General features: G+C 38.8%; 1 protein-coding gene across 1 annotated transcript in view; it reads left to right on the plus strand.

Annotated features, from left to right (window-relative positions):
* Nucleotides 1-569: 569 nt before the first annotated feature.
* The window catches only part of LOC141147856 (uromodulin-like), a 50,420-nt gene continuing 34,330 nt past the window's right edge, over nucleotides 570-16,659 (plus strand). Inside the window, exons 1-4 of the mRNA XM_073635023.1 lie at nucleotides 570-588; nucleotides 7,444-8,271; nucleotides 8,432-8,545; nucleotides 15,180-15,376. Of these exons, the coding sequence (XP_073491124.1) occupies nucleotides 570-588; nucleotides 7,444-8,271; nucleotides 8,432-8,545; nucleotides 15,180-15,376 (1,158 nt within the window). The remainder of the gene's footprint in view (nucleotides 589-7,443; nucleotides 8,272-8,431; nucleotides 8,546-15,179; nucleotides 15,377-16,659) is intronic.

Below are 16,659 nucleotides of genomic sequence, written 5' to 3' on the forward strand. Positions count from 1 at the left end.
CATAAAATCAATACATACATGTTGAGGAATTTGTAGAATTTGTTGGGATTGGATTTCCACCTTTAGAAGCTTTTATCTGAAATTCTTCAACCAAAGAAAAATGTAATCTGTCTGCACACAGTCCACTTCCCCCTGATTGAATGATATTGGTTGAATATTAGACTTACAAATGTGATATAAAAAAATACATTTATTAGCCTTGTTTTCAATGTATAACTGTAATTAAATTGTATCTATTTATTTATCCTTTATTATTTTAGGAAACACATTACCATTTGAAAAAAATCCAAATTACTACTACTACGACTACTACTATTACTATCAGTATTATGATTACTACTATGACCCTGCTATTCTAAGTTCCCATTTGGTAAAAAGTCCGGCTGCGGGATCCTGGATTCTGAATGCTCAGGGGAGTACATCACTTTCTGTTCAGATATTGGGATTTACTGGTAAGAATTATCATCTTGCAGTATATGAATAATTCTGAATCTGACAGGTCCTCTCCTATGACTTGTCTAATAGAGTCATTCTCAGTATTTGGATAAGGTAAATTCAGATCAGTAATAATGGATATGTTAAATTCAGGTAATAATGAATCCGGATTGTGGTGTGTTTTTTGGCATTTCAGACTCCAAAACGTCTTCTGGGAGCCATGTGACCTCCATTGAGCCAATCTTTTTTGCTGTGATCCTGTAAGATGTTCTATTCCCCCCCCTCTGGTATGAAAGGGAGTCCCCTCCGAGAGTTCATATCTCCCCATTGTAGTTGAGGGAGAAGGAATGGGGAGATTGTTGTGGTAGCATAGAGTAGAAGAGCTTTTTACAGCAGTTGGCCACAGTAAGGGCAGCCCATGCTAATGTTAGTGTTCTCTTTTAAATTGTTGTACAAAAAGAAACAGATTTATTTTTTTCAGTGTATCCTCTTAAGAGCACACACATTGTATCAGTCTGTGACTTCGACTATTGGCAGTCAGTGTGTACTGTTGTAGTCTATTGGCTTGCCAATTGTCACCTGGTACAGTTTTTTAAATAATTGCCTCACACTATTTATACATCTATGCCTACTGCTGTTATCTTTCTATCCCAAGGCTCCTGCCACCTTCCAGGCCCACTCACCTAGCAATATCTAAGTATCCTTGGTATTATTTTTGGAATAAGAGTCTGGCATGCTGTCTTACTCTAAAGCCCCGTACATGCGATCAAACTTTCCGATGGGAAATGTTCGATGACAGGCTGTTGTCGGTAAATCCGATGGTGTGTACACTCCATCGGACAATTGTTGTCAAATGTTGGCTAGCAAGTTTTAAAATTTTCCACGGACAAATGTGTGTTGTTGGACTTTCCGAGCGTGTGTACACGAGTCCAAAGTACAAACAGACATGCTCGGAAGCAAGGGCGTGCCAGAAGCGGTCGGTCTTGTAAACTAGCGTTCATAATGGAGCATTAACATTCGCGACGTGGAAAATTCTGAAATATTGAAATGCAGCGCACAATTCTCTTCTTTAATGGGATAATAATGAAGCTGCTTTGCTGGTGATACTGATGGAGTTATTACAAACAAATTTACAAAGGCTTTTTTTTTTCTAGTGATATCAAGAATAATATTATTATGCTTTTTTTTTTTTTTTTTTTTATTTGGGCAAGTTACCACAACACCATTATCCCGTAGTTTTTAAGATCAAAGATACAACTATGTTGGTGTCCCTTGTTAATTTTACATTGTATTTTTTAAAATGTAACTGCCGACTCCCAAACTGTCATTTGAAGTAAAACACATAGCCAAGTATTATTCTGCACAATTTTTTTTATTGTGCATTAAAAAAGAAAACAAATAAAATTAGACATTCGATCTGCCAATAGAACTTAATCAAAAAGTGCATTCTATGCATCCAAAAATATAGAAAATATACCAAATCAAATCATTATTCAACCAAAAAAAATTTTAAAGCAAAAACTCCAAGGCCGATAATAAATAACGCGTTATCTCCTCCGATTCCGCAACATGGCTGGTTGACGAACAGGCATTCAAAAACAAACTGAAAAGCTTGGAATGAAAAGCGCTAAATGAAAAGTGCTAAATAAAAAGCGTGAAAAGAAAAGCGCAAACACTCACCAAACTTCTACTAGCATGAAATTAGCAGAAGGATCCCAAAGGGTGGCGCTAAAGAGCTGAAAAACCACATTGTATGTCTAGTACGTCACTACGTTCGTAATTGTTGGCCAACAATTGTGTGGCCGTGTGTATGCAAGACAAGTTTGGTCCAATGCCCTTCAGACAAAATTCCACAGTTTTGTTGACCAACAATCCGATTGTGTGTACGAGGCTTTACATTGCTTCCTGCTGTATTCCTTACTGCTGTTGCCTGAGACATTATTTACCTTTTAGCTTTTAAAATAAATGCATTGTAGTCAAATGAAAAAGTGACATTGAAGTGTCTAAAGCCAGAATGTTTTTTTTTTTTTTTTTACCTTAAAGGTGAAGCACAACCAAAGCTCGTTTGGCTGTACTTTTCCTGTCAACTATAGAAGTGTAGTTGATTCTGCACTCCTGTGACGCGTTTTCAGCTGGCAGCGGATTGAAGCCCATTGTCGGCTGACGTTACAGAGCCGGTCCAGGCTGAGGAAAGATCGCGACCATATGGTCAGGATATACCCACATGCCTGGACCGGCATCCGGCTCAGCCTCTAAGCAAGTTGCCAATAGCCTGAGCTAGCCATCCCTGCCCTCTCCACAACTCAGCGCTTCAATGAATGGGGGCAGAGCAGTGAGCCAGTGCCTGGCAGTCACCGGCTCTCTGCTCACAGAGCTCTGAGAACTGAGTGATCAGTGGTGTTTGCTCGGTTCTCAGTCATAGAAGGGGAAGGCCAGGCTGGATTTCACAGCAGCTAGGCTCCTGTAGATGTCAATGGAAGCCAGGGGCAACAGACTAACTGTGGCAGTACATCAAAGGAGCACACAATTTAGTATTGGCAAAGACAGATATTGATAAATAGGTGCATTATGGCAACATGGATGAGTCAGCCTCATACAGGTCCATCAGTCTCTCAGCTCTTCTGGAAACAGCTAGGACAGGGAGGGTTCAACAGCAGTTGGTTCCTTTAGATGTCAATGGAAACATTGGAGAGCAAAGGAGAAGCAGAAGACGGCCAGTGGTGAAATGCACATGGCTGCAGAAGTGACGTCACATATGGCAGGGCGTGGTTACCCATTTCAAGGATTGCCGCCTCTTTTTCAAACCAGTGGAGACAGAGATAGGCAAGGCTGGCTTATATACAGGAATATGACAACAGGGCCCAGCATGTAAATATGGCAGAACTTATTAAAATTACTAGCAGCCCACACCAATTCAGCTTGGTGGCATTTCACCAACCTGAAAATGCATATGAAGTTTTATTTTGGATAAAATTGATTAAATGGCTTGCATTCATTCTTTCTGCACGTGGCATTAATTATGTTGTGCACATTTTCAAATTCTTTTGACTTAAAAGAAAGAAGCTCACCTATGTACTGCTTACAACTGTTGCTTCAAAATACAACTTCACAAGCATTTTCATTGGTTTGAGAAAGAAGCAACCTCACCTTAAAACTATGCCCCCAAGCACATTAATACACTTCTGGAGCCACGTGCCTTCCACCACAGGCCGACTTCTGTCCTCCATTGACATCTACACACGACCGCGCAATTGTCAGTTAAAATTACACAGTGCCGAATCGCAAAAAATGTTCTGGTCATTAAGGGGGTTAAACCTTCCGGGGCTGAAGTGGTTGAAGTGCTTTATTACTGCACTTAGAAGTGCCTTCTTCTCTGCTTTTATTCCTATAGAGTTTCCTTCCCTCTACTGAAGTGATGCTTTCAAGAGCCAGTCATGTACTGTTTGTTAAAGTCTCCTTGTTATCCAGAGCGCACTATTCACCACACTCCTTGAACTAAAGTGTCTTAAACTACAGATCATTCCTTAATCTTAGACAGTCACTATCTTCAGGACACAGATCTGATTGCATCATTGTGCCATAATCTCCACTCCTATGCTGTCAATTACAGCCTGTGAGGAGATATTGAGGGTGGGGCCAAGCTGAACCCTGTGTATCAATGGACACACAGAGCGTGGCTTGAGAGAGAGCCTGCACGAGTGACTATGGGAGAACTCGGCAGAGGGAGGGGCCAGCAACACTGGCAGAGGACCTGTGAAGAGGGGGATTGGGGCAACTATGAGCAAAACCATTACACGGAGCAGGCAAGTATGACTTATTTGTTAATTTTAAAAATTAGGTTTAAAATCACTGTAAGCTAAACAAGATGGATAAAACAAGAAGGCTCTGAGACAAGGGGTGTCTAATGATTTCTCCTGTGGGTGTGATGTCAGCTCTTCTAGACTGCAGACTTCACATTTTAATTTACCTCAACAGCCTCATTAATAAGACCCCCTGCCACCACCAAAGCCCTATAGAACCTGCTATAGCTATAGTTTTTTCCACTGCTGTAATGTTCAAAATCCTCAAATTCCACTCTAATTTATCTATTTATTATTTTCTATCACTAAATATATGTTTTTAAACAAGGGCCTCAATTCTGCATGAATGCAATGCTAATGATGCATAGTACAGCATCATGTAGAGTGAAATGTGAGCAATGTATTGTTGGCAGAGTGTAAATTATACTTTATAAATATTGTTGTTACAAAATGTCACTTTATCTGGAATGATGATTTGCTAATTGCTAGAGATGAATGCTGAGGAACACAACCTAATGTTCTTTTTTTTTTTTTTTTTTTTTTACATTTTTTTGTAGCGTTGGACAAACCAGGTAAGCTCACCGTATGATAGTTTTGTGGTTTCTTTATATGTAAATATTACAGTTCTGTTATCTTCCTATTATGTGTAGATATCACCGGTCTATAGACGATATTCAATATGGTCGCCACCCCTGAGATTTACAGAACAAAACTTCTGCTTTTACTTTAGTTTGTTTTCTACAAAATTACACCAAACTTGGTGATACTTTTTCAGCTTTGGATGTTTCCTGATCACCCCGACTGAGAAATTTATTAAGGGATATTTTTAAAGTAAATTAGTGATAAATATAAATACAAATCAGGCATTGTGTCAGTTAGCAAAGTCTGTGCAATAATGTGTTTATGCATTTGTGACCCCTGCATCATAGTGCAAAAGATTAATACATTTTGTAGGTCACTAGATCTGAGACAAGTTTACTGCTAAAGATGAGGCAGATTTTCACACAAAACAAACACACAATTAAGAAGTGGTCAATGGTCGGGTTTATTCTGTCACAGAACTATCTATTTTTTTTTTTTACTTAAATTAGTCTTTATTTTATTTTTGTAAACGTAACAGTGATTGATGTAGAGAGGAGAGCTATTACATACAAAATTAAAAGGCACAAAGGTGCAAGAACACATCAGGTTCAATAATTTGAGTGTTATGCTTATGATATGAAATCACACATTGATGTATGAGACAGCAAATCCAAGTTGAAATTATTACAGTAATTTCAAAGTTTTTGAGAACTACTTTAGCATGTTAAGTTCCAAATAGAAGGTTTAAACCAAAGCAAGCAATGATCTCGACACCTAATCATTTCTTTCCTTGATGTCAATTATTTCCAATGGGGATGGTGGATTAATAGCCCTGGGACCCTAAGTGCATTCTGTACCGATGATTGGAATGGTCACAGTATTCTACTACTATTATCCCAATGAGGCATCTGGGTGATGTGTACCCTGCTTCCATACACTGAAGGACCTCTGTGGGAATACTTGGGCAATCAGTATGATGGTTGGATGAAAGATTTGTAGCACCACACCCGAATTGCATTCAGTGTACATAGTCTGGTTGAAAAAAGTCCATCCAGTTCAACCAATAGAAGGGGACAAAATAAATGAAAAAACTCCCATCATATGCAATTGTACATATAAAAAATCTTATACCCACTTTTGATGCAGAGGAAGGCAAAAAAAAAACCAGCAAAGCATGATCCAATTTGCTCCAGCAAGGGGAACAAATTCCTTTCTGATCCCCCACAGAGGGAATTGAATATTCCCTTCATCAACTTTACCTATAAATATGTTAAACACTAAAATGTTAAAATCCAAAATATGTAATGGACTCAACAGCCAAATGTGTTTCAAGGACCTCAGCTCACCCCCATCATCAGAGCTTAACGTGGTAGCCTAGCGCTGTAGGGCTCTGTTTGTAGGTAAATCTCTCATAATGTGCTAGTATGATGTAAAAACTAGTACATTATGATTTCAACCCATAAGGGGGCATGTTTTTGACTTTCTCAAGGAGAATTTACTACCGCTTTGAGGGAATGGTTTTCGGAGGACTGAAGCTGGAAATAGGATGAGGATAATTGTGTACCAAATATCCCAATCTCCTTGTTGCATTCATCAGCTGCTGAAAGTTCTGAAGGAGAATCAAGACTTTTAGTACACAATTATCCTGATCCTAATTCGAGCTTGTGTGTTTGTGCTCTCCAAAACCCCTTTTCCTCAGCCCTAATGAAGGGGGTGGGCTGAGTCCTCTAAAACTTATCAAGATCATTGCTGACACTACCTGAAACTGATACTAATTTAAAAAAATATATTTTTTTAAAATCCTGTCAAAAATATACTGATCGTGACCTTTGACCCTGACCTTGACCTTTTACTCTGACCTTGACCCACACACTAACCCAGGCACTGACCTAGATCAAACCTTGATCTAGGTATTTTTACACTTTTTTTTCTCTCTCTGCAAGGATAGATAAAGATACAATGTATATTTCCCAACCGTTCACAGAGAGAGAAACTTGGGGATGGGCTTCACAGTGACTAATCACTGTGATAACTAATCAGGGGCTATCACAGTGATCAGGTGACTCAGAACCAGGGTTTTCGGGTTCCAATTATTAATATGGGACCTGGGGCTCTCTGTGAGACCCCGGTCTCTGTGCTGGTAGTGCATAAAGACAGATACGCAGATATGTAGCCCCATGAAAAAAAAGCCCAGTCCAGTGAGGGCGCATATTTGCATACTATTGGTGTCAAGGGGTTCAGGTGTTAATGGGGGTTTAGATGAAGTCATGACCCTTGTTATTTCTGAAATAGTTTGAAAGATGTTTCACCAGAATCTACTGAGGTTCCTGCATGACCATACAGTGTGCATTAGATCTGCCTCAATGTTCCTGTTTGTGGTTTGCCTGGCTGTGGTACAGAATTAATAAATGTCCCCCATTGTTTCTGTGAGGATTGTTGTAGGTACAGGAGTTATATTTGTGAATGGGGTGAATGGGTCCCAAAACGTTGAGGGACCTGACCCCTTTTTGTTACCACACTGATCCCATGACCCCCATTCTCACCCTATTACTCTTCTTATCTGGTGCTGTGATACCTAATAAAATTACTAAGGATATACTAAGCAAAACACGCTTTCTCTTTTTAGAAACTTGTTCAGATTCTGACTGCCACCCAAATGCCACTTGTTCGGAATTTGGAGGATACGGGGAGTGCACGTGTAAAGAGGGATTTGCTGGAGATGGAACATCTTGTAATGATATAGATGAATGTCAGGACCATTACTCTAACAATTGTAATAATTATTATGGTGGTGGTTCCTGTGTGAACACTGTCGGATCTTACACTTGTGGTTGTGTCACCGGATATGAATATAAAGAAGAAATTGGCTGTGTTGATATTGATGAGTGTGCAGACAGCTCTCTCAATAATTGTGATCCAGCAGCCATATGTACAAATTATTATGGATCTTATTATTGTACTTGCACCTATGGATATTCTGGAGATGGATACCACTGTGAGATCAATGAATGCCTACAAGGAACACCATGTGGCTCTAATGAAGAATGCATTAAGTACATTGGATCCTTTTCCTGCATTGACCCTTGCTCCAACCACACCGTACTTAATGACCCCTGGCGCAGTACTTCTAATACATACAATTATAGTTACTGGAATTCTAACTGGTATCATTGTGACAATGGCCTGTCTGGCTGGTATCGGTTTAAAGGAGAATATGACCAGCAAATCCCTGAGTACTGCATACCACAACAAAGCTGTGGAACTTATATCCCCATTTGGATGAACGGCTCCCACCCTACAGTCAGTGACGGCATTGTGAATCGTACAGCTTGTTCCAACTATTATGAGGGATGCTGTACATATCCTTATAATATCTCTGTGAAAATGTGTCCGGGAGGATTTTATGTATATAAGCTACAGAGTACACCAAGCTGCAACTTTGCCTATTGTACAAGTAAGTATTTACACAAAGCATAATTCAGTATGTTGTCTTCATTTATAAAACAATGAATACAATATATACAGTATAAATACAGTGATATATATATATATATATATTATATTTCTTATGTGCTTCAGGTTATTAAACATTCTTTGTGTTCCTTCTCTTCCAGAATCGAATTATAGCTGCTCAGGGGTGGACTGCGCTCCGGATGAGGAATGCAGAATTGTGGGTGGAGTTCCCAGCTGTTACTGTAAATCTGGAATACAAATAGGAAATCTAGCAGGTACTGTAGGTTATAAAACATGAAGATTTCTATTTAAAGGAAACTTTGAAAGGAGTTCTTTTAACTTTTCTAAGAGGTCTACCTATGAAGGATTTACTAGGAAATTAGCCCAGTAAATATTTGCGGCCATTTTCTCTTGGGGTAGTCTTTTGCATTCTCCTGACATGTCACTAGTACAGTAAGCTGTCACACCACTTCAATACTGGACACTTCCACCCCCTTCCTGCCCAGGCCAATTTTGAGCTTTCAGCTAAATGTTTTGCTAAAGAAATGAAAAAAGATTGCAGGTTTTCTTTTTCAAAATTTTCAATTTTCTTTGTTTCTGTTATAAAATTTTACAAATAAATAATCTTTCTTCATAAATTTAGGCCAAAATGTATTCTGCTACATTTCTTTGGTAAAAAGTAATCAAAATCAGTGTAAATTGTATGTAGTGTGTAAGAAAGATATAGAGTCCACAAACGATGCTATATACAGTGTATCTACAAATCAATCAATCCTGATTGACTAATGGCCTCATTTCTCAAGGCTCTAAAATGTCCGAACAGTACAAATATCCCTCAAATGACCCCTTTTTTTGGAAAGTAGACAGCCCAATGTATTTAGTAAAAGCCATGGTGAGTTTTTTGAAACTGTAATTTTTTTTTCCAATTTTTTTGGAAAATAATGACATTTTCTTTTTTTTTACATACATCACCAGTGCAATACAGCACCATCATATACTATTAAAAGTGCTCTTGCGCTACTATGGATCAGTGATAAAAGTATGATAAAATATAAATAATATGTGCAGCAAAATCTATAGTGTAACAAAAAAACACTCAGCAATTAAAATTAATAAAGTGATTTTGCACAAATGTGATAAACAATTCAAAATATAAACTTCAAGAGAGTGTTGGTAATAATTCAAGGTGAAATAATTGGGTGATAACTAAGATGCAATAAAATACAGTAAATATATGTGAACAACAAATTTCATTTTTAACGTGTATTAGCTCACAGTGTTCTTAGTATATTTGTGCATATATTAAAAATAAATGACCTGGTAAGAATATAATTAAGTATTATATAACCCGGTGGAGCTATGATAAATATATTCACTGCAAATTGCATACACAATCGTGATAAGAAAGTCCAATAATTATTGCAATGGATGGAGAATATTGAGGTTCAATAAGTGCAGGTGATTATTTCTCGTAGTTCTATTGTGGCTTCTTTGATAGTCTGGTCTCCCAGAACTCTTACCTTAATGTTGGTTATAATATGCAGTCACCACTAGAGGGATCCCCCGACTTCCCTGGATAAAGGATGTGGTTCCTCTAGATGGTGTATTACATTAGTATTCCTTCTCAGATTGCAGCGGTTCACTGTCCAATCACACAGTACAGGGCGGTACCTCAGTGAAGGGGGAACAAGGGGGAGAGAGGAAGGACCTCCAATAGTGCAGTATGTCAGGTTTAAAAGATATGTTTATTAAAATATAACGACATAGACTCCTAAACAAAGTAGGTTAAAATCACACAGGGAACAAATTAGGCGTTGTTCCTCGCCCTCTCACGTCACTTCCGGTCGTGGCTCTAACCGTCCAATCCCTACGCGTTACGTTGCTTCTCACAACTTCATCTGGGGACTTCTGGGAGACCAGACTATCAAAGAAGCCACAATAGAACTACGAGAAATAATCACCTGCACTTATTGAACCTCAATATTCTCCATCCACTGCAATAATTATTGGACTTTCTTATCATGATTGTGTATGCAATTTGAAGTGAATATATTTATCATAGATCCACCGGGTTGTATAATACTTAATTATATTCTTACCATGTCATTTATTTTTAATATATGCACAAATATACTAAGAACACTGTGAGCTAATACACGTTAAAAATGAAATTTGTTGTTCACATATATCTACTGTATTTTATTGCATCTTAGTTAGCACCATCATATAACTGGTGTGGCGGTGATAAGGGACACTGACTGGTGACTTTTTTATTACTGTTTTATGATTTTGTTTTGTACATACTGTGACCAGAGCAATACAGTGTTAGGTGATCAAGATTTTTTTGTATACACATTATGATAGCTTAAAACAGTGAATATCACTGATGAAAACAACCATTTTTCCTGAATGAAATCCATTCAATCTGTGTGTATTGTTGTAATTAGCGGTGATTGGCCACAGCTAATCACATGGTACAGATGGGCTGTAACTAGCCTTGTCTGTACAATTTGATCACTGTGACCAATCACAGCTAGCAACACAATAGTACACAATGAATGGCATTAATGAAAGCCATCCATTGCGTAAAAATGTTATGTGATCTGTATAAAACAAGATAAGTTGCGCTAGGTTAAAAACGACAAAATACAATAGTTGTAGGAAATAGAGTATATGCTACAATAACTACATAAGAAACAGCAAGAATTACATAAAGGTTGCAGCGCTTAAAAAATATAAGAAATCAGATTATCAGTCTAATTTACATAATCATAGTTGGTCCATATAAGAACACTGAATAGGGAGCCATCACCATCACCCGTTCACACTGCCTCTTACCCCTCAATGTGGACCCCCACCAAGGAAGGTCAATCAAGCCTGTTTAAAGTAATCCTGGGATGGTATCACTGGATTGTGTCCCCGGCTTTGCCTTACGTCATTGATGACAAATGCTTAGGGAGGATGTGTGACGTCATTGCGTACCAGGATGCAGTGGTCATCTTGTTGGTTGGAAAAAGTCAGTTTCCCTGTATAGATGCCTGTATAGATTTTTACCAAATTGGCAAAGATACTGTGGGCAGTGGAGGAATATCTTATTAAGGAGAAGCTGGGGGCACAATCCAGTGACACCATCCCAGGATTACTTTGAACAGGATTGATTGACCTTCCTTGGTGAGCGTCCACATTGAGGGGTAAGAGGCAGCGTGAATGGGTGATGGTGATGGTTTCCCTTTGCTCTTTTATCTTAATAATCACCACTATTCAACGTTCTCATATGGACCAACTAAGATTATGTAAAATGGACTGATAATTGGACTGATAATCTGATTTCTTATATTTTTTAAGTGCTGCAGCTTGTCTGTAATTCATGTGGTCTGCTGTGATTGGTCACAACGATCACATGGTACCAGCATTGGCCCGGAACAGTGATCTGTCATTGGTTGTTCTGTTTGAGGCGTGTTCTGGGTAGGATGTCATATGATGTCAATCCAGATAGGGATTTGTCTATAGGCTGGGTGGGAGGAGGTTAAGGAACCAGAGGGTCTGAAATAAAAAAAACAACAGGCTATGCTATCTTCTTCAGGGCTTCTAAAGCTGCAAAAAAATGAAAAACCAGGGCTCTATCTATTACAAGTATGTCAAGAAGAAACTGGTGGAGAATCACTGCTAAGAAAATAACACTGGTAGCAAAGTATTGGGGCTGGAAAAAGACCCACCAGTTTTCTTTAGAAAATGTGAATAGGACAGAGAGCTGATTTTACCTCCAAAGCCCTAAAGTATGGGATGAAGCTGATCCCCCTAGGCACATTGGTGTATTGTTTTTTCAAGTTAAGGCATTTTGATTCTAGTTTCTATGGTGTGGGGTTTTCTTTCACCCTTCGGTTCCTATATTTCTTCCAAGGAATCAGTGCAGGCCATTTTTATTGCAAGAGAAGCCCATTTGGAGTCATTGCATTGCATCTCTTAAACACAAGCTTTTTTTTCCCAATAGCCCCATTTGGAACCCATTACAGATCCAGTGTCTTGCGTCCAAGCCCTTTCTAAATATTTGAAGACAATAGACAAAATTACTAGCTGGAGCTCTCCGTACTCTGCTAGAGATAGATAAAAAAGTTAAAATAATTGTGTTATTATTTATCTTTAATGTAAAAAAATACAGTTAGCTCAGGATGGGAACCATTTCAGCTCAACCAGGCAAATTTTATTTACAAACAGGTTCAGCTTTGAGAATACGGACGTTTTATAACTGAAATAAAAGTGTACTAGCCTGGTATCTTTGGGGAGGTGATTATACACACTTTTTAGTTTTGACAAGTAATTTAAAAAAAATACTGTTTTAAAATAAACATGCTTTGACTTATAAGAAGTCCATCTCCTTTCTTTGCATCAGTTTATGTGCCTTTGTTAAGCCCCTTAGATATTAGGTCCAGGCTGTACTGAGAACACTGCTTTCTGTCCAAAGCCTCAATAATTCATAACCCGTGTATGTTCTAAGCCACACCCCCAGCCATTCTGCTGCCAAATGCCAAATCCTCAGTGGCCAATAAAGGCTGTGGCATTTTACACTTGAATAGCAAGGAGTGGGGCATATCATTACGAGGGGGTGGAGCAACTAAACCACAAAGCTCCTGATTCACTCCCTGTTATCTCTCTCCTCGACTACTGCAACTCCCTCCTCATTGGCTTACCTTTAAATAAACTATCCCCCCTTCGGTCCATCATAAGTGCTGCTGCCAGGCTCATCCACCTTACAAACCGCTCAGCGTCTGCTACTCTTCTCTGCCAATCCCTCCATTGGCTGCCACTTGGCCCACAAATTCAATTCAAAGTACTAAAAATAAGTTACAAAGTCATCCACAACTTAGCCACCAGCTACATCACTAACCTACTCTCAAAATACCAACCTAATCGCCCTTTTCGTTCCTCCCAAGACCTCCTGCATCCCAAGCTCCCTCATCACCTACTCCCATGCTCGCCTCCAGGACTTTTCCAGATCCTCTCTCATCCTCTGGAATACCCTACCCCAATCTGACTGACCATCTCCAAATCTACTTACTTTTAGGAGATCCCTGAAAACGTTTCTCTTCGTAGAAGCCTACCCTGTCTCCAACAACTGTTCTTTTATTTTCTTCATCTGCTCATCCCCCACAGTTATTACCTTGTGTATCACTTGACTCTCCCTCCTAGATTGTAAGCTTTAACGAGCCGGGCCCTCTGATTCTTCCTGTATTGAATTGTATTGTACTTGTACTGTCTGTCCTAATGTTGTAAAGTGCTGTGCAAACTTTTGGCGCTATATAAATCCTGTATAATAATAATAATAGTGGTGACTTGTGCACAGGTCACTTCTTTTATAAATCCAAAGTTTTGTGTCCAATTTGAAGTATAACACATGTATCCTTTCATGCTCAGTGCCCGCACTCCAGAAGCAGTGTTACCTCAGTTAACAACTGGCTCAGTTTAATCCAAGAACTTGTTTTTTCCCTTTTTCATATTGATTCATATTGATTTATGAATAAAAAATTGGGAATGTGCATGTCCCTTTCCCTCAAAGATACTGGTTACTATGGCCATGGGTGAATAGTACTCTAATGCCCCGTACACACGGTCGGATTTTCCGATGGAAAATGTGTGATAGGACCTTGTTGTCGGAAATTCCGACCGTGTGTAGGCTCCATCACACATTTTCCATCGGATTTTCCGACACACAAAGTTTGAGAGCAGGATATAAAATTTTCCGACAACAAAATCCGTTGTTAGAAATTCTGATCGTGTGTACACAAATCCGACGGACAAAGTGCCACGCATGCTCAGAATAAATAAAGAGATGAAAGCTATTGGCCACTGCCCCATTTATAGTCCCGATGTACGTGTTTTACGTCACCGCGTTTAGAACAATCGGATTTTCCGACAACTTTGTGTGACCGTGTGTATGCAAGACAAGTTTGAGCCAACATCCGTTGGAAAAAATCCTAGGATTTTGTTGTCGGAATGTCCGAACAAAGTCCGACCGTGTGTACGGGGCATAAGAGGGTTCTTCTAGATGAAATCTCCAAATAAAATGCCCCTCCCCTTTCAAAATCAGTTTAGGTGTTAATGGACACCATTATTCTTTGCAGTACTGGTCTTCAAGGAGGACATGAGGGAATTGCAAAAATTTGTTCCATATGTCACTTTCCTGCTGGAATAGGGTAGATAATACATTTTACCCCCTTTCAGTGTACAGGTAATGGGTCTTTTTAAACTCGCACAAACCCAACTCCCCATTCACTTATTTGCAAAATGTAGTCAACACATTTAAAGGATAAGTTCACCTTTTCACATTTTAGCCTGCAAGGCATTGCACCCGCATCAGAATGTGGGAGAAATGCCTGGATCCTGCAGACAATCTCAGTACACTGTCTGCCTATACATTATACAGGGAGGCAGTTACTGAATGACAGGGAGGATCAATGAATTACCTGGAGCGCTCACCAGCGCCATGGTGGTTCATTGAGAATTATAAGCCATCAGCTGCAATGGCTGACAGTAGTTGTAATTCTTCCATTCACAGAAATCTGTGAATGAATGGCGCGGCCGGGTGGGCGGAGCCCTTGCACAGCTGTGCTTTTTTTAAATAGTGACAGCAAGTGCGGGAAGAAGATCCCCAGCTTGCTGTTACAGGGAGGCAGCAGATCAGGGAGAGGCTGCAGGAGTGGGAACCTGTTACATGTCCCCAAAGGTGAACTTATCCCTTAACCAATCCTTTGTGTGTGAAACAGATGAGTCAGTTTGATGACAAAGTAGATCTTCTATTATATTATATTATATTATATTATATTATATTATATTATATTATATTATATTATATTATATTATATATCATATTGACATCCTATATCAATATGATTCTTCTTTCTACTTGTGTAGATGACCTTAAACCACAAGTCACCTGTGGCCTAAAGAATATAGAAGTGAGATTCAGCAAATGTCTCATGGAGAAGTGGGGATATAACACCTCATCCATCCATCTGAGAGACTGCCGAGGAATCATTGAAAGAAGTAATATAAGTTACATCGCTTTCATCACACGGCCTGCAAATGGTAGTTGTGGGGGATCCAGTTGGGTACGTAGATGTCCATTACCATGCTATCTTCTGATGTTGTATTCATGAAATGTTTGCATTGCCATTGTCCCCATTTGTTTAATCCAAGGCTTGTCACTTTCCATCACAAGTGTGAATGAAAACATGTTCATCACCCATCCTTATATCATCTTCTCTAAATATATTCACTGAGTTGTGCTCAGTATCCAGCTCATTCATGGAGAAGTCAGTTCATAAAAATGTTTTATTAATGTACTCTGAGAAGGTGATATGAGGACATGGAATGACTCTTTTGCTATTCACACATCAATGGACATGCTACTTTTATGATACTTTTTTAATCACTTTATGATTATGTAAGTGATGTCATTAACTCATTTTAACACATCTGGTATGCAATCATACATTAACCTGTCTGTATTTTAATAACCACTTCCATACCGGGCCTATTCTGGCACTTCTCTCCTACATGTAAAAATCATCATTTTTTTGCTAGAAAATTTTTCCATTTTTTAAGTTTCATGAATAAAAAAAAACCAGTAAATTTAGCTCAATTTTTTGGTATATTGTGAAAGAAAATGTTATACTGAGTAAATATATACCCAACATGTCATGCTTTAATACTGCGCACACTGGTGGAATGGTGCCAAACTTTGGTACTTAAAAATCTCCATATGCGATGCTTTATATTTTTTTACAGGATACTAGTTTAGAGTTACAAAGGAGGTCTAGTCCTAGAATTATTGCTCTCACTCTTACACTCACAGCAATACCTCACATGTGTGGTTTGAATGCCATTTACATATGTGGGCATGACTAATGTATGCGTTCGCTTCTGTGCACGAACATGGGGGCGCTTTCATTTTTTTTTTTTAATTGTTTTTTTTTTACTTTTTTTTGTTATTTTTACACTTTACCCTTTAAATGTATTTTTTCGTTTACCACTTTTATTCCTTTTACAAGGAATGTAAACACCCCTTGTAATAGGAATAGTGCATGACAGGTCCTTTTTATATTGAGATCTAGGGTCTTTAAAACCCCACATCTCTCCTCTAGGCTGTAAAGACTGAGATAAAAAAAAATAAAATAAACAATCGCGGCCTTTCCAGCCAAATCTCTGGCAATGTTTACTTCTGCCAGCATGTGACACGTCACACCTGGGCCTCCGAATATCATAGAGATGACTGGGGACCATCTGGTCTGATATGTTTAAAACATACATCAGACTTCCTGAAGTAATCAGATAGTAGAAAACCACTAAGGGGGTAATTAGATAAAACAAATAAACCGCGGAATAGTCACCT

The sequence above is a fragment of the Aquarana catesbeiana genome, linkage group LG06 (assembly GCF_042186555.1).
Source record: "Aquarana catesbeiana isolate 2022-GZ linkage group LG06, ASM4218655v1, whole genome shotgun sequence".
In the NCBI taxonomy this organism is placed as follows: domain Eukaryota; kingdom Metazoa; phylum Chordata; class Amphibia; order Anura; family Ranidae; genus Aquarana; species Aquarana catesbeiana.